This window comes from Physeter macrocephalus, chromosome 9 (genome assembly GCF_002837175.3).
Source record: "Physeter macrocephalus isolate SW-GA chromosome 9, ASM283717v5, whole genome shotgun sequence".
Taxonomy (NCBI): Eukaryota; Metazoa; Chordata; class Mammalia; order Artiodactyla; family Physeteridae; genus Physeter; species Physeter macrocephalus.
In genome coordinates this window covers 62,559,959-62,584,379 of record NC_041222.1, presented here as the reverse complement: position 1 = coordinate 62,584,379, position 24,421 = coordinate 62,559,959, and the positions used below count along the sequence as shown (strand labels likewise).

The window sequence follows — 24,421 nt, the reverse complement described above, 5'->3', positions numbered from 1 at the left end:
TTTTCTTGTCCTTGGGCTGTTCGTGTCAAATTTGTATGCTGCTTGCTTATGTGTGACACACATCTCTATCCCAAATGTAGGCATTATAAAATTTTAAAAAAGATATAGTTTTGGTAAAACATTTCCCTTGGGTCATAAACTCTGTGACAGCAGGAACCCTGTCATTCTTATATTCTTAGAGATTAACTCTGTGCCTGGCACATGGAATAGGAGAAATATCATTTTGGTGAATGAATGTATGGGTGAAATACACAGAAAAAGTGCACTATTATGGAAAAAATTCCTTAATTATTCTGAGTCTTAATATTTGCAAGGTGTTTGGTTATGTCTGTCCCATTATCTGTTTTTTTTCCATGCATATTCTTCCTTTTCCCCAAAAATCCAGACAGTAAAGAATGAGCAATGGTTAATTTTAATTGATTTGATTATTTGAGTTTGTACATCAGTAATCTATCACAAGTAAAATTCTATTGAGAAGCAACCACTGCTCCTTGACACCCTAATTACTCTTTAAAGGAGTTATATTGTGCTAGAAACATCCAAACTGGCCTCAACTTCTAACTAAACAAACCAATTGCAAATAAAAGGACTGGAGCCAAAATGATGGTGTAGGGCAGTGGCGATGGTGGTGGCAGTGCTTAGGAGTTAATATTCACCCCAGACACCTTCTTCTTTTATTCTTCATCAAGCATTTTATTTGATATGATGGTGTCAATTGCTTTTCTTTTCTGCTCCTCAAAACCAACCCTATGGTGCTTCACACTGTACTAAGTACTACAGTATGAATTTTGGTAAGATAATTGCTTTTTGTATAAATAAATGGTTTTATCCTCATCACTTCCATTTAATTTTTTTTTTTTTTTTGGTATTTAGAACTGAAAAATTTTGTATCAAAATTTATTTGCAAAATCCTTTTCATAATTAAAAAAAATACTTTCTATAATTACATTGTCAAGTACCCAAAAAGTTGTTTCACATTTGTACCTCACTTAAAGTGCAAGGATCTTCAGATGTGCTGGGTACAAAATTAATCTGCTGTTATTTCTGTTTTGAATCCTTTTAATTAATAGACAGCTTGTTAGAATAGGCTATAATAATATATCGAAAGACTGGCATAAATTCCTTTGCCCAAAAGTTGAATCTACATTATTCATGGTTGTGTTATCTTTCCTTTTTTCCCCCTCCTTGTCCTTTTGTTGCAAAGAGGTCACGTAAGGACGTCCGTGGAAGGGCTCCGTGCGCCATCTACTGACGAAATCTATATTTCCAGTGTCTGGAGAAAGAATTACACCTCCGGTTTTTAAAGCAGTCTCTGAGAAAGGAGGAATAATGGGAAAAGACCTTCTCTGACTCTCTGGCTTATTGGTGACTCCTGTAATAAATCCGAATTCAGCAAATACATAATTCAGAAAGGAGACATCAGTCCCTCAGCGCGAGTACGAGTTATAGAGAGAATCCCAAGACATCCCGGTTGGCATTGAAAGTCTCTGGCTTATTGGTGACTCCTGTAATAAATCCGAATTCAGCAAATACATAATTCAGAAAGGAGACATCAGTCCCTCAGCGCGAGTACGAGTTATAGAGAGAATCCCAAGACATCCCGGTTGGCATTGTAAGTTAGCCAAACCCTGAAGTCAACTCAAATGAAGAATGGATTGTTTTTTTTCACCTGTGTGCTAAGCTAGACTCGTTGGCTAATGGTTGCCACTTTATAAATGGCTTTATTTTTTTAAAATTTTTATTGGAGTAGAGTTGATTTACAATGTTGTGTTAGTTTCCTGTACAGCAAAGTGAATCAGTTAGACATATACATATATCTGCTCTTTTTTAGATTCTTTTCCCTTATAGGTCATTACAGAGTAGAGTAGAGTTCCCTGTGTTAATCAGTAGGTCCTTATTAGTTATCTACTTTATATATAGTAGTGTGTATATGTCAATCCCAATCTCCCAATTTATCCCTCCCCCCTGCTTTCCCCCCTGGTAGTAAGTCAGAGAAAGACAAATATCATATGGTATCGCTTATATGTGGAACCTCATTTGCTTTTCAGCAGTCACTTTCAATGTCTTGCCTGAAAGGAGGGTGTCCCGTAGGAATGGTAAGCCATGTGGCAGGTCTCTTCAGGGAGGGGGCTTTATCTGGCACCCCTAAATCATGGCATATAGGAAGCTCCTACTTTATTCTCCCCCGCACAAGGCCATGTAAGATGGTAAGAATGCAGTGGAAAAGGGGGAATTTTCCAGGTTTAATTCAAAAGAAGCAAAGCACAGGTGGCCCCAGAGCAGGGACCCTTCCAGCCCCATCCCATAATGATACACTTCACCAGCTTGGGCAGAAACAGGAAGTATGTGAGGGCAACACAGAGCCCTGTGAATGTGACCAGGGCACCAAAGAAATGGCTTTATTAATGCCACATCCATATAACTATCAGTTTCCTATCTTATTATTCCAAAGGACTTCTCTCCAGTTTGATTATTTTATTTAAAAATTAAATAATGCATAGCAAGTAGGTCCATCCTTCACGTAGATCCTAACACATAGCTCGTCAATGTGTATGTAAACTTAGTCCTTATACACACAGACACAACTACACGTACACCTACAAGATGACACGCATCAATGTACATGTGGGTCAGCTGCGAAATCTAAGCTCTTGGACTTGGATTAAAATGTTTCTATCTTCAACTGTTCTCTCCATTATATACTAAATCCAGTAAAAGGGTGGGAGGAATTGGGGTCCACAGGTAAAGGAAGCTTTCTTGGTTGTAAGTGGGAGAGAGCATAGTATCAGTCTTAGGGCTTCAAACCACTTGAATCGGAGGCTTGCACTGGAAATTAAAATTGGCCCGAAGCGGTCCGAGTGATGTGGGTTATCTTCGCGTGAGCAGCTGGGAGAACTGACAAATTAACGTCGAGGATCCCGGATGCCCCAGCTAACCTCCTTCCCCCGTATAGCTCTCTTTAATCCAAGGGCCCAGACAACTTGCTTTCGTGGTTTGAAGAAAGACAAAACGAAAAGAAGAAAGCAAGAAAGTTGAGCCAAAAAGTAAAAGAAAGGCAAGTAAAGAGGGAAGGCAGGGAGAAGAGAATGAAGCCAAGAGAAAGATTCAGAAAGAAGTTGGGAGGTAGGAAAAAGGGGAGAAAAGGAAGAAAAGAGAGCAAAAAAGGAATGAGGGCAAAGAAGATGCAAGGATCCTTCTTTAACGAACCGAAGTTACACACATCTTTCACTTTCAAATCAGTTGTCTAGATCTTATCCGTTTCCTTTCTAAAGGTTGTCTGTGTTGCTAAAGGAAGCTAGTCAGTACTCCTACCCCGCCCCACGCGTGGCTGCGCTGTTCTGTTCCCGGCCACCGAGACCAAGTACAACCCGAGTGGAAACCTTTGCAGGAGCGCGACTCTGGGAACACTCCTGCGACTGGTTATCACCCGGGAGCCTAACAGGATTAATACCCAGAGATGGATTACGTTGGCTGTCACCAATACGCCTAAAGATTATAATCCAATTTGTGCACATTACAGCCAGTGTTAACTTTATCTGCTATTTTAAGACTCCCAGTTGCCCCGCGCGTCCTTAGAGGACAATTTGCCACGTTCTTATGCAACCCAGCAGGCTGTCTGGAGTGGGAGCCTCCCCAAGAAAACTCCCAGCCTGGTCCCCGAGGGTCTGCACCCAGCACTCGCAGGTATCCCTCCTTCACCTGGGCACCGCTTTGTGGTGCATCCCAGCCGGGGATTACCAACGCGGGAGGCGTTCCCTGGGAAGGAACTAGCCTTCTAGTTTCTCTCTCTTGTTCATTTTAAAATTTTCGGTGTAGGTGGCAGTGGCAGAAGGGCGGGGGTGAGTAGATGGGGAAGGGGGCCAGGGAATTGTTGCCGGTTATAAACCGTCTCAGCGACTGCTTTTAGATGCTTGTTTGTAAGGGTGGCATTTCTCTCGCTCTGTCTTTAAATAAGTTTGTTTGGGTGTGAGTTCTTGCCTTTTCAGCACAAAACCATAAAAAGACGTGGTGGAAAGTGAAAGAAAGCCCCCTCCCTCCCCCGAGCGCGCTAACTAACGCCAAAGACTTGATTTAACACCCCTTCTCAGGCGGCTGGGGGCTCTAGGCAGTGGCTACATTCCAGCAGTTTTAATCCGTTTTTTATTGTAGGGCGAGAGGAGTTTACACAGGGTCTGGGATGGCTCCCCAGCTGGCCGATCTCCCTACTCCAGCGCCCCTTCCCCGCCCTTCTCCCTACTTCCCCCCACCCCCCAGCAGGAACCTGTTACTTTAAGCGAGGCGTTCCAGTGTGGCGGTGCGGGCTGCCGGGGTTTCGGGTGGGTGGCCGGTGATTGGCTCTTTCGAGCTCCCCCTGGCTCGCTCGCTCGGCCTCCCCGCCCGCTCCGCCCCGCCCGCGCGCCCTCCCTCCGCCCCGTGAGGCTCGGAGCCCCGGTGTCAGGCGCCACGGCGCATGCTCCGGAATCTCATCCTCTGGCCCTGGAGCTGCTGCTGCTGCTGCTGCTGCTTTTGCTTTTGGGGCTGAGTTTAATAAGCGAGCGAGCGAGCGAGCAAGCGAACGCGGGGGGAAAAAGGCAGAGAATGTCCGCCATCTACCCTCCGCTCCTGGGCGCGCTCTCATTCATAGCAGCCTCTTCATGAATTACAGCTGAGGGGGGCGGGGGAGGGGGGTACCACACAACACCCCAGCAAACCTCCGGGCCCCCAGGCATGGCTAGCTCGGTAAGTACATGCAAAAATAATAATAAAAGACCCCCCACCCCCCGCCTTTCCTCCCTCGCCCTGCGCCGCCGCCGCCGCAGCCCAGACAGCGCCAGCGCTCCGCGGTTCCAATTAGAGAAAGGTTGGTACGGCTTGCAGGGAGCTGCTGCCTCTCCCTCAGCCTCCGCTCCCCTCCCTCCCTCCCCCCCCGGCGCGCGCACACACACACACACACACACACACACATACACACTCACACACTAACACACACTCGCCCCTCCACCCCCCGCGCCTCCCTCCTCGCCTCTCTTTGCAATCGCAAGAAGCGCACTCCCGCTCACACGCGCGCACTCACACACACACTCACACACGGTGGAAGGAGGCGAATAATAACTCAGCCATATTTCAGCTGCCGCCGCCGCCGGGAGCCGCGGGCACAGTCCGGGGACGCGGCGAGCAGCCTCGCCGGCCGCTACGATGGTGCGTTCTCCGCGGCGCGCGAGTGTGAGCCGGAGTGTGCGGGCTGACAGCGGCGGGGCCGCACGCAACTTTGCCCCCGCGCCGGGCTGTGCGCAGTCGGGGCTCGGCGGCTGTCCGCCCGCCGCCCTGCCTTTCTGAATTTCATTTTGGGGGGGAGGAGGGAGGTACTTTGGGGCCACTTTGGCTCTTGGAAGTGTGTTGCGGGGGCTCTCTTAGGCTGGCCTCGCCGATCGCGTGGGGCTTTTCGCTGGGGGGGGGGTGCGGGGTGCCTTAAGTTATGGACGCCTCGGCGTGTTTTCCTGCGGGCGTGTGTGTGTGCGTGCGTGTGTGTGTGTGCGTGTGTGACGACGTCTCACTTTTGTTGTGCACGAACCCCGTGGTAAGAGCACGGGAGTTTGTGCCCATCGGCGGAGGCTGCCTGTAGTTTCCATTCCGCCTGGCACAGCGCTCCACACGCACGCACACACACACGTACACAAAGACTTCCTCGGCGTGTGCCTGTCGCCGCGGCACTTTCGGGGTGGGGGCTCGCCAGAACCCCCCTCGGGGGTCCCAGTTACCTCCCCTCCCACGCCGGGCAACCTCCCGGGCATCGCCTCCTAATTGTCTCTAATTTGTTTCCGATGCATTCGTTGTCGTGCTTGTAGTGGATGAGCGTGCTCGCCCCTCTTTACCCCCCAACAACCGGACCCCCCTTCCCGATCGGGGGTAACATTCCGTTACAATCCCGGCGGGTGTGGATGCGGGCCCGGGGTCGTATATTTGGGGGTGTGGGGTGTGCGCGCCCACGCGCGTGAAACGTGGATGCAGAGGGCACCGCCGTTTCCTTTTATGTGCGTTTCAAAAAGGAGGAAAAAAAATGTCAGGCGCAATGTTCAGTGTCGAACGGTCGCCTTCCTGTTGTTCACGGCTGTCTCTCCTCCCCCCTGCCCGCAGTGTGCCGTGCAGGTGAAGCTGGAGCTGGGGCACCGCGCCCAGGTGAGGAAAAAACCCACCGTGGAAGGTTTCACCCACGACTGGATGGTGTTCGTGCGCGGGCCGGAGCACAGTAACATACAGCACTTTGTGGAAAAAGTCGTCTTCCACTTGCACGAAAGCTTTCCTAGGCCAAAAAGAGGTACGGCTCGAATACAAAAGGAGCTTGATAAAAAATGTCTTTGCTGGAGGAGGAAACAATCGCTTGGCCCGGGCGGTCCCCCTGCCCCTCTCCCCGCCCCCCGCGTCGCGCTCGCTGGCGTAGCTCGGGACCGGGGTGCGCGGCGCCGCGCTGGCCAGGTCCCCGCTCCCGCCCGCGCGCGCGCCACTTCGGCTCCGTGAAAGTCACCGCAGAGAAAGGACTGTCAGGTGTCGAGTGTTTATTCATCCCAAGTCAGCCCTCACCGGTCCTCTGGGGTTAGCCGCGGGTTCTGCGGGGAAGGTGCAATTAGTTGTTGGGTTTGGAGGCGTGGGGAGCGGGGCTGGAGGGAATAAACAGCTTGCGCCTTTTTTTTTTTAAACCTGGAGAAATTGAGATTTACCTGTGTTGTTAGCAGAGGATGCATGGGATGTACTTATTGTTCCGTCTTGAGAAGTCGCCTGTCTTTAGGGTCTTCTCTGCTTTCCTCCTTGTGTGTGAGGCTTTAGGTACCAGTTGTCATAGACTTTTCTTTTTGTGGATTAGCCACCCCGACCTCCCACCGTCAGGATTTTATGTTCGGTTGGGGGGGGGGCACTTACTGGTCCTTAGCTCCCCGATGGCACTTGGTTGCTCAGTCGATTTTGAGCAGCGTTCAGAAGTGTCTGCCCCATGTGATCTGCAGGGAAGAGAGTCTCTGCAAAGGTCGAAGCTAAGTTTCAGAGCAACGGTGTTGTCTTGCCTTCTGCTTCATTCCTTCCTCACCTTGGTTTTTAGCCTTGGTGTCTGGTTTGCATAATTCTGCTCAGCCTCTGCGGTCCCAAACATTTTCCATAAAGGACAGTTTTGAAAAAAGAAGAACAGAGTGTTATTTTACAAGAAATTTAAAGAGGGTTTGAGAAATCCCCATTTCTGTTCCCTTCAGCCTCTGGAAAGCTACTGTCTGGTTGTTTTAGTTGGATTAGTGGAGGTAACAGTACAAATACAATAAGGTGCTTTGTTTGTGAGCAGGTTTATTTATCTAAGTCGACACAATGGTTAGTAGTTATCTTCCATTTGATCCGTAATCTTTATTGGCATCTAGAACTCCTGCAGTTTCTTAGCTTAACATCATAATAAATCCATTCTGCTTAGAGCTACGTGGAAATTATTGAACATTCAGGGGCTTGAATAAAGAAAGGAGAAATGCTCTGTGCCTTAGAGGTGGCAGAGGTTTATGTTAATGCTTATTTTTGTTTCCAGAGCTCTTGTAATGGGACTTAGGATTGTATGTTTTGCCTATAGTGGTTTGTTTTATAGCTGCTCTTGAAAACTCAAACAGTTGAATTTGATGTGCTTTGCTGGATGGTTAATAAATGAATCCAGCATCTAAGAGAGGGGTATAAGAGAGGGGTAGGGATATGCATGGTCTATCGGAAATAACATTTAGATTTTGTTAGCATTTTATAGCAGAATATAGCCAGAGATATTATACTTAAATATTCCTCCGAACTGTACTGAAGATGAGTATTGTCAAGTTTCTGTCATTATGTGAGGTTGGGTCTGATGCTTTTTGGAATCTTGCTTTCCCTTTTCCATGTGTCCATAGAGCCACAGCAGAGGAGTTTAAACAAAAGAAACCACTTTCTAAGATCCTTTGTACACACTGTTATAACTACTTGCTGTTGTACATTTCAAGGTGAAATACCCTTAACAACAACAAAAGCAATATTTATTATATTAGGAAAACTAAGCCAGCTGGCCGAAGATGTAGCTCTTAAGATAACTTTGTTTAGGCACCTTAACAATCAACAAATTGGCATTATGAAATTAAAGATGATCAACCTCTCCATATTTCACCACTGTTTCTCTGCTTCAGTGGGTGTGTGTGGTGACGTTTCCTTTTATTTCCCATACTTAATGATTTTCTGTCCAGCCTGAGGGTACGTGAGAGTGCTGTCTGTACAGCCCACACCTGGGAGTTTTGTTGCTAGGTGTGGTAAGCGGCTTGATAACTAACTGATGTCTTCTCAGATGCCTCTAGTGAGAGATGTCTGCTTGTTGGTTGGGCTCTTCAATTTTTATTCTCAACTGTGGAGTTTCTTTATGTAGCCTACAAGCCATTGTTTCAAAATGTTTATTTTTGGATTTTTATTTGTATGTGTGCTTCCCATGATGTGACAAGTCCTGGGAAAACTGCCAGCTTACATAGCCCAGGAGAGACCTTGTCATACTGTAATTACACATGATTCAGATTGCAAGAGAAGGTTTCTCTGTTCATTGGGAATAGTTAGTTGTAAATTAAGGTAACACCAAACATGCCACTTAATCCTGGGACTTACTTTTTGGCTTATAAGGTCTTTCGAAATGATAAGAATAAATACAGAATAAGAATGCCAGGCATTTCTAAGTCTACTTCCATACTTTTTTAAGGTGTTATATTTTTGATATTATAAATAGGAGGATTGCAAATGGCAGAAATGCAAAAATGGTTTTGTGAAAAATCTGAGTTACAAGAAATGCAGATACTGTAAACTGTAAATGGCTATTAATAATGACAATTTAAATCACTTTCAATATATACGGTAGTTGATAAACAGAAGTGGGCTTAGATCTGAGGGATGAACTGCTCAAGCCACAAAAATGGTTGAGTTCTTAGTTTCATAAATCTTTGGTTTGGAAAAGTGAATTGATTTTCAGGTTGATTTCCTTTATTTCACAGTAATATTATGAGAACTTGTAGAGGAGGAAATTACAGTAAGTTCAACTTGTTGCCCAGTGAGAATTATGTATACAATTTCAGAATTGAGCTAATTGGACTTGAATTAATAAGGTTTTATTCTGTCCTAAAGACAGTTTCAATTTAAAACTACTAGCACAAAGTCCTAAAAGAAGATTTTGATGAAATAGTGAAGCCTGGAATAGCCATTAGCCATTACAGAATCGGCAGGTCAAACTATAATGCATTTTAAAACTATCTACTTGCAAAAAAAGACTATATTTTATTTATTAGTATCAAAGATTTATAATAGTCTGATATGACTGAAATGAATAGTCATATTCAAAACATTTCATTTAAAATATTAATGTTTTCATTTTCAGCATGATGTGAATTTGAGTGAACTTTCTTTCCAATTATTGCCATCCTTACTATTGCAGTCTGTTCCATTGACATTTATGATATGAAATCTGTTGCTTATTATTTTCTGTAAGCTAATTTGGGCACTGGTGTGATTTGATAGCTTTTTATTTGTAGCCTTAGTCCTTTGAGTGGGCAGATAAAGCATGATAAATTTACACTTATAACTTTCCTTTGATTTAAGTGTTTGAGCCCAGCTTTACTGTGTAGTTCTGATTTGTGTTAAATAGTTTTCTGAAATAATTTGAATAACTTTTTATCAGGGTATCTAAAATTTGAGGGGTTACTAGTTGAAAATACGATGTGCACCTGAAGTATTTTCTCTCCTGAGGTATTTAAAAGGTTTATGGAAAAAACAAAGATGAGTGACTGTACTGACACATTCAGTGAGTCTTATGAGATTTGTGTAGAGTTCTGTATGGAATTAAGATGACCAGTGAGAACAGTTTTACAACTTGACATTTTGAAGCAACATAAAGTATAATTCACCAATTAAAAAGCTGAATTGTTGGAGGAAATCTCATGTGCGGTTAGTGAGAATGTAAATTGGGCATGGACATTTTGGAGGGCATTTGGCAAAATCTATTAAGATTTTCAATGTTTATACACTTCGACCCAGCAATTTTACTTCTAGGTATTTTCTAACAGATACGGTGTCACAAATCCACAAAGTTACAGCATATTTTTTGTGACTCTATTTTGATAGCAAACATTTGGAAGCAAGCCATAGAAGGGACCTCAGTTGGGTGCAGTTAGATCATGGTAATCTATTAAAAAAGAGGGTAAATCTATTTGTAGATAAAGAAAGATCTTCAAGAGATGGTAGGTGAAATAAGGCAAGTAGCTAAATCACTGTGATCCCATTTAAAAAATGTGTTTATACAGATAAAAAGTATGTGTGTGTATGTGTGTAAATAAATAAATTCTGCATGAATGGGTACCAAACTCTTACTAATAGTTTTCTTAAGTGGGTGCTATGGTATTGGTGATGATGAGAAGTTTTTTTTTGGAGTGTTTGATTTTTTTTAATAAATGTTAATTCTTTACATTTAAAGCATTCCAATGAGCACTTATTACTTTTTAAGATGAAAAAACAAGAGTAAAGCCCCAATATACACTACTGCCTTTCAGAGAGGGATTACCATGTAGCTCTCTAAAAGTGACCTTGAACTGTCTTGGGTAGATATCGTTGCCCAGTGATAATTAGGGCTAGGAATTTCTATGTAAATTGTATCTATTAATATTGACTATATTCAAAATTAACCAGAAATAGTTTGAACAAATTACTTATTAATTTGTTTAAAGATAACAACCATCACCCTATTAGGTTAGCACATAAATACTATTTTAATGAAAAATTATTTTCTAAAACAAAAAGAAGAGTGAGAAGAGTGGCATCATTTATTTTTGTGTGTGTGTGTGTGTGCAAATCTCTTTAACATTTTGCTTAATAGAAGACAACTGGGTCTGCTTATGTCTTTTATATTCAGTCTGTTGTGTTATCACACATCATGTAGCCTCTGGAAAACTCCACTGTACACACTCAGGAGAGAATGAGAGTAAAAATGGCAACTAGTGTCTTAGAGTTGTTATGAAAATAGCTTTAATTTTGCCAGTTCCTGGAAAAGATTTTGGGCATCCTGGGGTCCCCAGACTTGTTGTCGGAGAACCTCTAATATAAAATATTCAACTTACAACCTGGCACAGATAAACTGCCCTGTTGTGTGGAAGCTAATTTTCTTTGTAACCATTATTATTGTTGCTAATAAAAATGCCCATTTCCTGGAAAGAGAAAAGATAAATCTTCCAAGGTATTTGCATGGTTAAATTCCAGTGTAACAATTATCTAGTGATTTTTTTTTTCCTAAAAGGAAAATCCAAACTTGGTTTTACTGGCTATATCTTACAGTTAACATTACTGTCCATTTTATGGTTCAGAAGCCTTTTACATCTATTATTTTAGGTAACCCTCTGTAGAAGTACCTCTGGGAGGTAGATAGAGCAGGGGGATCCGTTGGTTTCATAATTTTTCTGTAAAGATTTTTTGTTCCTTCTCTTTGTTCTTTGAAGTTTCCTTCTAATGGTCTTCCATGGACCAACCTTAGCCCTTTAGCTCTTTTCCTGGTCATCTATTACAGATGATCCCCACTACTTAACACAGCTTTTACAGTTCTAAGATGTGGAGCTTTTTTTGTTTTTCATCTCTTAGTGACTTAAGTCTTCAAAAGAGAACTTGGAAAGTTTAGATATTTGGGAATGGGGGGGAATTGTTAAACACAATGATAGCAATTATGTAATTAAGCAAGGACTCGATATGTTACTGAACTTACTGGACTTTAATCTTTATTGTCCAGACTTCAGGATATTTTTGATCTCTAAAACAATGTTTCACACTGTCCTAATGGAAATAATATAGAATTCTGTGGGTTTTTTCCCCTTGGTTTTTATACTTTCTTTTTGTTTTTATGTTTTCACTACTCAGTGAAGCAGCTAACATATAGAAGGAGAGGTTCTCTTGTCTTAGTGATACAAATTAATATTCTTTTAAAACATTTTATTTTGTGTGCATGTGGCCAGAGTGTCTTTACTTCCTTCTTTTCCTCATAATGTATATCTTAACGCTTTAATCTTCTGTTCTCTTGTATTTTGTGGTTCTCCTTATTCTTGTTTGTAGTGCTGTATTCACTTTTGAGAATATGATTTGTCTGAAAAGAGTTTTTGCATAAATAATTTCCCAGTGATGATATTACAGGTAATTGACAAGTTTTTGTTATGTTATAGATCATAGAAATTGAGAAATTACATTGCACAATTGTACAGTTCAGCTTTTATGAAGAATGCAAACATTAATTTTTTTATATGCAAATGAAAATTGTATTTTCTAATTTATACATATGTGTTCACTGTAGAAAAACCAAACCATAGAAATATAAAGAAGGAGTTACCTGAAAATTCTTCATAGATAACCATAATTAATATTTTGGTAGGCATCTTTTTATATTTATGTATACACACAAATATAAATTAACTTTAAATTAACATTAATTCATTCAACAAGTGTTTTTTGGAGCTCCTATTATGTGTCTAGAATACTTCTAGGAGTTGGGGATGAAACACAGATGAGCATTCCTACCCTCATGGTATGTGGTGGGATATCTTTTTAAAGCTGAATTTGATGGTATCACATTAAATACAGATTTATTTATTTGAACATTTATATTGTTCTTAGTTTTAATTTGTTATGAATAATGCTATGATGAACATCCTTGATATTCATTTTAATGGTTTTTCCAATAATTTCCTTATGTATACAGATTTTACATTTTGATATTCATTACCAAACATCCCTTCAAAAAGATTGTACCAGTTTATACTTCCCTAGGAGTTGGGAGACTGCCCATTTCCCCACGTGGTTGCCAATACTGGGGATTAAAAGATTTTTTTATCTTTGCCAATCTGCTGCATGAAATGATACCTCATTTTTTTTTTTTTTTTTTTTTTTTTTGCGGTACGCGGGCCTCTCACTGTTGTGGCCTCTGCCATTGCGGAGCACAGGCTCCGGACGCACAGGCCCAGTGGCCACGGCCCACGGGCCCAGCCGCTCCGCGACATGTGGGATCTTCCCGGACCGGGGCACGAACCCGTGTCCCCTGCACCGGCAGGCGGACTCTCAACCACTGCGCCACCAGGGAAGCCCGATACCTCATTTTTATTTGCATTTATTTGATTAGTAATGCCACATATCTTTACGTGTTTATATATTTACCATTTGCTGTTTGTGATATGCTTGTTTTGTGCCCTTTTTGTATTTCTGAAAAAAAAAAAAGCCGGGGGGTGTATTGGAAAATACAAAGGGAAGAATGATAGAACAAACATTCAGATCCCCACTGCCAAGAATGAACAGATGTTTGCATTTTATCATGTTTGATTCCTTGTTGATTTTTAGGGAATCAAGTATTATAGATGTGGCTCAAGTGTTTAAATATTTCCCAACCTTTTCTTCCAACTCTTCAGCCTTTTTCCCATCTATTTATGTACATTTGCACATTTATATTGCTACAAGTAGTAGTATATTGTGTCTTAAAATCTTCATGAAGAGTATCATACTGGGTGAATCATTTTTTTCAACTGAGATATAATTCATATACCATAAAATTCACCCCTTTAAAGTGTAAAATTCAGTGTTTTTTTAGTATATTCATAAGATTGTGCAACAATTACTATTTAATTCCAGAACATTTCCTTGAGTAAATAATTTTGCATCTTGCTTTTCCCCCCTACTCAGTATGTTTTTGAACCTTTTGCCATTTCATCTTTAGAGAGCCAACTCATTCCCTTTAATTTTTTCTGCTTAGTATTTTGTTGTAGGAGTATGTTCTATGCTTACTTTTCTGTTCTTCTGTTAAAGACTATATAGGTCATTTTCTGTTCTGTGCAGTGAATATCTTTGTACTTGTTACCTTGTACAAATGAAAAAGATTTTGGATGTAGGCCTAGAATACCAGTTGTGTGTGTGTTTCCATTTGCATTAGACATTGTCAGATTGCTCCACAAAGGAGTTGTGACAGTTCATACTCTGTCAGGGAATGAGTATCACTTTCTCTACATCTTTGCCAATGTAGGATATTTTAAGATTTGTTATTTTTGATATTAGTTGAAATATGGTGTCTTTTTGTTTTCATTTGCATTTCTCTTCTTCCTAATGGGGTTAAACATTTTCTATATGTTTACTGACCATTTAGATTTCCTCTTTATTGACTTCTTTTTATATTCTTTGTCTTAAAAAAAAAAGAAGATTGGGATGTTTGTCTTTTTCTTATCTGTGGGATGTTAATCCTTTGTTATTTGTGTGGAAAACATCTTGTCCCATTTTTGTTTCTGTTTCTTGTAGCCTAATGTATGGTATCTTTTTGTCATACATAAGTTTTTAATTTTGTCAAATTGATCTGTTTTATTTTGTTTTCCTGTCTGGTTTTGGGGTTTTGTTGAAGAATATAATTTGTGGGCATGGTAATGTGCTTAACCAATAGGCTTCATATGTGTAGGATACAGTGAAAGGACCGGGGGAGATGTAAATAAGAGAAAGAGGAGGTCCCTGCCTTCAGTGTGCTTGTGTCTTTCAGAGCTGGAAAGGACACTTGAGATACTTCATCTTTGTTTACCCTCTCATTTTACTTTTAATCGGAAGCCTAGAAATGTGAAGTGATCTTGCATGTAGACACAATGAGTCACAAGTATGCTGGTGCAAAGATAACTAGTAATAAATGGTGGTAAATGTTTACTTTTGAAACACTGAGTAATTATTCACTTATATTAGCAGACACATGTTCAGCCATAACTGCTTTTGTAGACATGATCTAGGACTTAATTAAGTGGTGGTAACCATGGTAGGTACTGTTTAAAAGGAAGAGGTTCTCTAGCTACTTTCAGGCAAAATCAAATTCATTTTATGGATTAATTGAAGGTTTTCCTTTGAGATTAAATCATTAGGAAAAATTGTGACGGAATGGTAGGTATCCCCTGATATGTTGTACCCCCTCCATCATAAGATTGCAGTTCCTTGAAGGATGCAGAACATTGTGTTAAGAAATAATGTTGCATGACCTAATCCTTTTAACTTAAGCGTGTTAATAAGTTTGTAGTGACTGAGGTCTGAAGAAGGCCTCAATTCCGTTTATCATGGAATTTCTAAAAAGATAAGGCTAGCATCTGGGTGTGATTTAGTTGGTATGTAGTAGTTAACGATTAACTTTTTGGATAAAATCAAGGCACCATCATTTTTTTATGAAAGAAAATTATGGCTTATCTTGAACTTAATTCTAAGGGCCATTTATTTAAAATAATGTTCATAAGTGATTATAAAGATGATCAGTTGAATTTAATTAGTTACTACCCATGTTAGAAGATTGATATTCTCAGAGCCAAATAAATTTTAATATATTTAATTTTGCCAAACATGAATTTTTTTCTTTGTTCCTTTCCAGCAGAAATCATTAGTTGGTTATTTTCCCATCAATACCAGGCCAAATGTTATGTGCATGTATTGATTTTTAAAAGCAAAATATACATTAACAATTTCCTAAAATGTTAATATAATAACAGTGGCCTAGACAGTAGAGAGATTTACTTTCTTCTTAATGTTTCTGGATATAAATTTAGTCTGCATATGATGCCTTTAATTTTTACAGATAGGTTTTATGCTCTCCTTCCCCTTTCCTCTCAGGGTGGTGTTGGGGAAGATTAATGTCAGATTATTCCAGGTGTCTGTTTATTTTGGTAAGCATTTATAACATTTTGAGTGTTTAAAAACAAGGTTCATTGTAGACTTCATGTCATCCATACCTTTTACCCGAAATACTCCATTCATATGAGTTGCTGCATAATGAAAGCTTTCTTTGTGTTGAAGAAATATTCTTCTATTTTACAAAATGTTTTTTTTCGTTTGAGTTCTCTCCTTGTTCCTATAATATAAGCAGCTGTTTTGTACTGACTGTTATTGAAAAACAGAGAGTCAGGCTATTGGGATTTGGTTGCTTTTAGTGGGATAGGTTATGCAAAATGTTGACATAGCTCCAGATTGTCTTATCAGAGATGCTTGTTTTATGACTTTTCCTACCTGTGCCCACAAGTAGCACAGAGCAGTGGGCAGCTACTTTCCTCATCGTATGGAACACCAGGCACGCATTACATGTTTCAGCCAGTCCAGCACTCACCTCTCCTTGTGTATGTATCTGTTGTTCCTGCTGTGTTGCATTAGAGTTACACATCCGAGGAGATGGGACATATATTATCACTGTGGATAGTACTCATACCTTTCATCAATGTAGTCTATAGACAGTAGAATTTTTGGGCAAAAATATAACATCAAAGAGGATATCACAAGTCAGAAAGAGTTTGAGAATCCTGATTTAAGCATCCTCTTTTCTAAGTGATAAATTATTACTCTGTCTTCTGAAACTTATTTCTTCTGTACCTCTAATAACTGGCTTTGTGTAAACAGAACCACCACTTGAATTCAGCAGGAAACATTGTGTCTGCTGAGAATCACATTTTCTAGAATGGGTTTTAGCTTATTAGTTATAGGCAAAAATGAATTTTTCTCCTCTTCTATCTTTCCTCCCTTATTCTTTCTTACCTACTCCAAGTGCTTGTTTAAAAGCTGGACACAAATTTGAGCAACTTGGCCAGGTCTATCATTTTTTTACTACTTAATCCATGAAATACAACTAGCCTTTTACCTTTAAAAATAGGAGTCAGATGTATTCCAGTAACTTGTAGGAGCAGTATTTAGCAGTGCAGCAGGAAAGGCCCTGGCCTGGGAGGTAAAAGGGATGTGTTTGGACTGAGTAAGCTCTGTGTTTGGGCTTTTCCAGCTCTGAAATATTATTTTTCCTTAGTTTTTAAAAAAGGATAAATTCTGAGTGTGTCATTGATCTAGTGTTTTTATAACGATGAAATAACTACCACTTATTACATATCAACTGTATTTTGGTTATCATGTTAGGCAATAGGCATGTGCTCATGTGTTTGCTCACTTTTCATAAACGTAATTTGGAGAATGATTTTTTGAAAAAAACAAAATGTTGATATGAACTTCAGTATATTGGAATTTTACTATTTAAATGGTGTGTGAACAGTGGAATGAGTAAAAGACTTGTTGAATATCAGAGAAATAGAAGATAACATGGTTACGTAATTCACCAAGTAGGTGGTTAAGTTTTGGTTATGAAAAGTTACTTTCTGACTATATTGGTGCCATTTATATCAACTATCAACTACTTCTTGTAGGTTGGAGCAGTCCAAGAACTCATGAGACTCTGTTTTTATTTGAAACTTGTCCTTCAAATGTGGCTCTTGACCAGGTCATTAGATCACTGCATTTTTTTCTTGAAAGTTGACTTTTTTTTTTAATTTCATATAACATAGGCCAGACCTTGAAATTTTGTCACTTGTTTTTCTTTTTTGAAGTATCATGTTTCAGATAACTATTAGTGTTTCTATTATCAATAGAATAATAACTGGGGACTTGGGCTTACATTGTCATGTGAACAGGTTAGAAGAAAGTGATCACTCAACATACTTGCAGGGTTTTCTGTTTAATAATTGAGATGCTTAATGGAAGTTGCCTCGAAAAGCAAGTACTCTTTCAGTCTTTACTTGCAGCATGCTGCATAACTTTTAGGTTAAAGAAAAATAATTCTTGTTATCATTACAACTTGTTAAAGGGAATTGTCAAGTGACTGACTAGAGCCAAGGATTTAACTTATACAAAAATACTCAAATGCAAACATTTTAAAGAGAGCAGCAAATAAATGAGAATATACTTATGTTGTAAAGGCTACACAGTAGTTTGTAGTTAATGCTACTTAATATCTTTCTGTGGAGTCTCTTTTTTGATTTATCATGATCATTGATTTTAGTAGGATTTAGTCCATTTTCTTTATACCAGAATGTTCAGAGTTGTTCATCTTTACCTACATTTGGAGAATTGTATGACAGATAAAAATACATCAGTGAAAAGATGGGAAGAAAATACTTCGCACAGTGTTACAGAAGTTATCTCTGGGAGGTGGGATGTCAGGAAATTCTTGTCATCAGTAAAATTTGTTGGATTTTTCAAGCTTTCTTGAATGCTACATATTACTTATGTGAAAGTTAAACTAGATACTTAAATGTACCTAAGGATGTGTTTATAATAAGCTTTTTAGTTTTTTAAAAACGTAATCTCATTTGGAACATAAACAGGAATGTCTTCCCCAAGGAACATTTTCACATTTTGTTATTTGAAATTTAACTACCATGACATTCTTTCTTAGTGTTTTCTTTTAATATTACTATGAATATATGCATAAATATTTCATAAGTTGATTGTAACCTTTAAAGAGAAGAATGTAAATCATGTTACCTTTCTTGACAATTAATGTTGTGTTAAGGTGTAAAATTAATCAAATTAACCTGACTTATACGTACATGACACACAAAAATTTTTCTTTGTAACAGAAAGACAACTGTGTTTAATATTTCAGTACAGCATACATTTTTGGAGTACTTAGGAATGTTTTGAGAAGTTTTGACCTTTCTTACCTGTGGAGTTTTGATAAGTATAACTTTGTTGATTAATATGTTTATCTTGATGTGTAGTGGTAGAAAAGTTTCCAGAGCCTACATCTGACTTTAAAAATTGTCTACAAAGGAAAGGACTCTCATATGTTTAGATATATGGCGATAGTGTTAGGAATAAATGGGGTCTATAGTTGGAAATAAAGATCCACTTCTAGCTTGTGAGTCTTTGTATATAATTTGGAAGTTAAACATTAAATTTTGAGAAATAAAAAGTTAAAAAATAACTACCAAAACCAAGGCAAAAATAATGTTTGGGGCAGGGAAATAAGTAGTCCTTTTTGGATGGAGAATTGATGCATAATTGCATAAACACAAATAATATTTAGCATTCAAGTGGTTTCAATACTGTTTTATATATAGGCTACAAAAATAACTGGAAGTTAAAACATGAAATTACATTTTAATATTCATTTTTTATATACAATGCAGCTAGATTGATATGAATATTCCTTAAACACAATTAAAAGAAATAATTTCTGCAAAATGAGGGAGTTAATTTTAGTTGTCTTAAAAGGTCTCTTTGCAATCTAAAGTTTATCTGATTAAGTCCATTATATTATGATTAATGGGAAAACATCTGTCTTTATTTTAATGTTAAGAAATAAGCATTACAAGTGTACTATGCTCAGATGCATAGCAAAACTATATGTCAAATAAAAACAAATCTGTTTTCCCTCTAGCATTAGATGCTTTTACAAAATTCATAAATTATAGTTAGCCAGATTAATTCTGCCTTAGAATATAAAATATAAAAACTGAGTTTGTAATCTGAGCATTTCTTTATTTACTACTTGAATAAGGTTGCCACTTTAGTTCTGTTGGGTAGCATTTGGAATAACATTATATTTCATGGGCTTTAATTTAGTTCTGCTGATAAATTTTTACTTAACTATTTCTATTCCTTTTGAGAATGCTAAATGGGATTCATAGTCGCCTGGATTCCTTTCTTCAGGATTAAGGTGTGTATGAGAATGAGGAAAATATACTCTTCGGCACCTTGATTACAACTCACCATATTTGCTTGCTATTGTTCTTATTAAATTAACTTATGTAGATGTCTTAACTGCAGATATAGAAAATAAAGTAATTGTTTTAAAACCTGTTTTAAATGAATACTCAGGGGACCAAGCTGAAGACTTGGGAGTTTGAACAATAGGAAGACTTGGTTAGAATATTGCAGATTGTTAGAGCTTCCCAATTTGGCACTAAATTAAATAAATATACTCATAGAATTTTATTATAGGACAGACAAAGCTGTGGTCGACTAAGATAATGTGTAACTGGCTCTTATTTGGAGCATATAGAGTGGGAGCATATTTTGCAGTGAAAGGGGAACTAAAGGACAAGGTGTTCTCTACTTGTAAAGACCTCAGAGTTTTCTTTATGTTATTGTAGAAAGACATTATTTTTGCTTTGGCGTGCTTAAAACTAAAGGGCAAATGATCCAAAAGAATAATCTTGAAATTCAATAGCAAGAAAACTACTTGACATTGTGGGCTGGAGGCCAGCAAACGTGTTGCTTTCATTGAATGCGTGGGAAATGGGGCAGGCCTGGAATTTAAAGAGACAGGGTGCAGTACCCTAGAAAAGAAAAACCCTCCTGTATGATTTGCTTACATGGAGGAAAAAAATAGACTTAAAAGTTTTCTCTGAGGGATCTTTATTGGATCAACTATTGAAGGCATTGAAAGACACTGAGTGAATTTTTCCCGACTCCACTTCTCATCTCCCTAGCCATCTTCTCTTGTCTGAAATTGGTGCCGAGTAAAACTGTTTATAGCAGAGGAGAAGCAGCTTTTCAAATAAAAGTACTTTCTAGCCTGTTCAAATGGAGGCTAATGTAATTCTCTCTGAAACTGAGCACTTATTACTTTGTTTATGTAGCTGTTTAAAAAGGGGGTGCCTGGCATAAGGAAGGGGGGGTACCGTAGGAACCTCTGCTTTAGAAATTACTGTTTTTTCTGTGTCTGAGTTTTCCTCCCCATCCACTCATGAATCCCCCTTCTCCCCCTCCCCCCACCTCCCACAATCCCTCAATAAAATACTATTTAAAAGACTTGAATCACCAGTCCTATGTAGCAGCTTCTTGCTGGAGGCAGTAATGTTGTACTGTTTTCAATGGGTGGTCTGGAATCTCCATGGGAGATTTTTACAGGCAGTGGGCTCCAAGACCCACTAAGTGTGTTATATTGAACGTAACCCGTTAAGTTCCCGAGCCATCGAGAATATACAGAGATAGTTTTACATTATTGAAGTCCCATCGTTAATTACTTGCAAACCAATTTATTTGATTTTATTTGAAGAATTTATGGCTTAAATCCCTGAAAGTGACTCATATTAACCCAGTATTTAGGTTTACTTTTTAAAACAAGTAAGACATTCATATATATGTCAATTCAGGAGTACTCATTTGTGTGTATATTTTATTTTTATTTTATTATTTTTTTTTAAAGGTGGTATCACTTTTTTAAAAAAATTTATTTATTTATTTTATTTATTTTTGGCCGCATTGGGTCTTCGTTGCTGCGCGCGGGCTTTCTCTCGTTGCGGCGAGCGGGGACTACTCTTTGCTGCGGTGCACGGGCTTCTCATTGCGGTGGCTTCTCTTGTCGTGGAGCACAGGCTCTAGGTGCGTGGGCTTCAGTAGTTGTGGCACGCGGGCTCAGTAGTTGTGGCTCCCGGGCTGTGGAGCACAGGTTCAGTAGTTGTGGCACACGGGTTTAGTTGCTCTGAGGCATGTGGGATCTTCCCGGACCAGGGCTCGAACCCGTGTCCCCTGCATTGGCAGGTGGATTCTTAACCACTGTGCCACCAGGGAAGCCCTGTGTGTATATTTTAGTTCATAGGTGTTTTTTGTTTGTTTTAATTCTCCTCCTTTAGGGAACCAACACCTAGTAGTCGTTTCCAAATGTGAAATAATTGAAGCCATATTTTTCCTAATTGAGATAGTGTAAAATGATAGGATCTGTTATAATCAGAAAGTATATCAGGTATTTTTATAATCATTATCTCTTAGCCGTGGCATGTGGCATAAATGTGTATTAGCCTAAAATTTAACTAAAATTGCTTTGGGTCAAACCTTTGTAGAAGCACACAGGATTGGAATTATATATTAAATACTGGATTAGGATTGCTTTTTAGAAAAAAATTGTTTTTTATGCAAACTTAAAACAATACATTTACTTATACACTGTAAATATTGAAATGGGGAATGCTGCAGTCATGCCTGTTCCTACATAATTTAGTTTAAAATTATTTTGTAGTTTCTCGTGTGACCCTGTAGTTATTAACCAGAGTGATAACATAACTTTGTTGGGTCACTGATTTGATTACTTTGTTTCCCTTATTCGCATTCTTCACAAAATTAGTTTATGGAGAATGTTGAATTTCTATTTAAAATAAATATGTGTAAGTCCTGATTAGTTAGAAGTCTGAAATACCTGTTTTCCATAGGCTAAATAGAGAAGAATTTAGGAGTAGGCATCTCAGATATACTGATAAATAAATGAATGATGACATATGATGAGAGAGCATTTTTGTTTGTTTTAAACAATGTCAATGGTTTTAGGTGGAAAATTGTAATCCTTAAGGAATTGAGTTTGTTTCTTTTATAAATATTAATTTAAACTTGTTTTAGGTCATATAAAAATGGTATGAATTCTGCAGTCTTCACTGATAGAATCAAAGCTCTGTGGCTCAGCAGTTTATAGCAATGACTAAATGTTTGCCTTTTCTTTTTTAGTGCAGTACTGGTCCTTCAATAGCTAAAAAGTTTTCCAGTAGTTTTTACAAGTGGCTTTAAAGAAGTGATAGCCATCTGAAGTTTATCTTGTGTAGCCAGTATTTAAAAGTTATTAAGGTTGTCTCTACACACAAAAAAGGAACAGCTCTTACGGCTATACATGTGAATAAAAGTTAAAGGTTGGTAAAATTAGCTTGTCAAGTAAACTTGACTGAGGAATAATTTTGTTTTCATTATCCATTCCTCTGGCTGAAAATGAAATAGAAACGATCTGGTTACTAAAGACCAGCGCTGTATTGGATCACTTCCTTGAGCTTTTGCTATGATCGTTAAAGGCAAAGTTAGACAGCTGCTGTAGATTTTGCCTGTGGCCTCACAAAAGAAATTGTTTAACCCTGTTAGTTTCAGACACTATCATTTCTACTTTGCAGATACACTTACTATGTTAGATATAAGTGATATACTTGCTGTATTAGATACGGATCTCTATGATTATGATTTGAACTTCTGAATTATAGGAAGGCGGTGTAGCAGAAAATGAGTAATTTTAGCACTCTACTATAAAAACAGTTTCATGCCTTGGAATGTGACATATCTCAACATTTTTGCTTATATTCAGACAGATTTAAAAACTTCACCTTCTACTTTTCAAAGTTAGACTTTGCATTTGTATCTGAAGACCTCTAGGGAATTCTGAAAATTGTGAAAGTTGACTTTGACTTATACTCCATTATAATTGGATATTTAGAAGTCCTTTTTGGGGCTTGAAGTTCAGAGGAAATACTAAGTCATTGACTTTAAAATCTCATTTTGGGTAAGTGTAAAATTAGAACAAGGCCATGTACTCCCGAAATTTATGTCATAATGTTAAAAATCCCAACGATGTTGGGTTCCTTTTGTATAATGCGTTTGCATTATTACTATAGGTTTAAAGGGCAGGGAAATACTTTATCGTTCAAGCTGAAGAGGGCAAGATTTTGAAACCTACTGCTATGTGATTAAATCAGTGTGTTTGCCCTGAGGCTTCAGCCATTCAATCTGAATTCATAGTCTAAAATTTTGGATTCCTTCTCTGTTTGAAAAATAATACTTCTTGAAAATTTTAGAACTGCCTTTTCCCACTCACATGAAAACTATTGAGGCAAATTATCAGGGTTAAGATTTTCATGCAATCAAGACTGCAGGTACGTTTCAGAATTTTAAAGAGAAAGTTCACAGCCATTTTACATAAAATTTTACTGGGCTTTTCATTAATCTAAAATAACTGGTCTATAAGTACTTTATCAGTGAAAACTGCTCAGCATGTAAAACAGGAGCAGAAGAGCACAAAGGCTTCCTGCAAATTAAGGGCACAATGAGTACTAACGGACTTTCCAGCCATCTCCAGCTGTGAGATGATTATAGTTTTTGCAAACCCTTTTCTCTCAAAACTAAATCAAGAATGGTAGAGTCCTGATAAAAAGAAGTGTAGAAAAGCCTAACTAATCCTTAGATGAGTTACTTCAAACGCGCCAAAATAGAATAAAATCAGTTAATAGCATGGATTAAAGGTTACTTTTAATGCATTTTTATCACTCACATTGAGAATTTTGTTGTATGTTGATGCATTTGGCCTGGGTTAAAAAAAAATTCAGAGGGAAAAATATAATTAAATGTGAGAGATCAGACAATCACGTTGTTATGAGGAAATTTAGTACCAATGTTAGGTGCCAGATTTGACCTACGAGATAAAAGCTGTGTACTTGAGATCAGAGATGTAAGCAGGTGGCTCTAATTTTGAGTGGTAAGTTTTCCGGTTATAGTGAGAAGGCTCATCTATGTACTACTAAGAGTTGATTTATTATGTAGATTTAAAAAAACAACAAGGCTCTCTGTCTTTGGAGAAATATGTACAAGTGGTTCCCTGGATAAGAATGTGGAAGGGTGCTGAAATCAGATCTGGATTAATATTTTAAAAGTGCTTGATTCTTACAAGTGGTAAAGAGAAAGAGGAATAAGAGGTAGGTTTTGGGTGCAGAGGTAGTCTTTACTATTTATGCAACATATGAAATGATCTCCTTTCATATACACAGGGAGACTATCATCTAGACTTTTAATTCAGAATCACATGTTTGCCAACTGCTTATACTGTGAAATACTTTTCCCA

At 38.7% G+C, this 24,421-nt stretch overlaps 1 protein-coding gene across 2 annotated transcripts in view; it reads left to right on the top strand.

The window, feature by feature from the left end:
• The first annotated feature begins 4,465 nt into the window (after nucleotides 1-4,465).
• The window catches only part of MLLT3 (MLLT3 super elongation complex subunit), a 253,131-nt gene continuing 233,175 nt past the window's right edge, over nucleotides 4,466-24,421 (top strand). Inside the window, exons 1-2 of one of the 2 annotated variants that reach the window (XM_007130213.4) lie at nucleotides 4,466-4,719; nucleotides 6,115-6,295. In XM_007130213.4, coding sequence (XP_007130275.1) covers nucleotides 4,708-4,719; nucleotides 6,115-6,295 — 193 coding nt within the window. In that variant the 5' untranslated portion in view covers nucleotides 4,466-4,707. Of the gene's footprint in view, nucleotides 4,720-4,962; nucleotides 5,179-6,114; nucleotides 6,296-24,421 lie in introns of those variants that run through there. The other variant, XM_024126722.1, reaches the window with a different exon arrangement.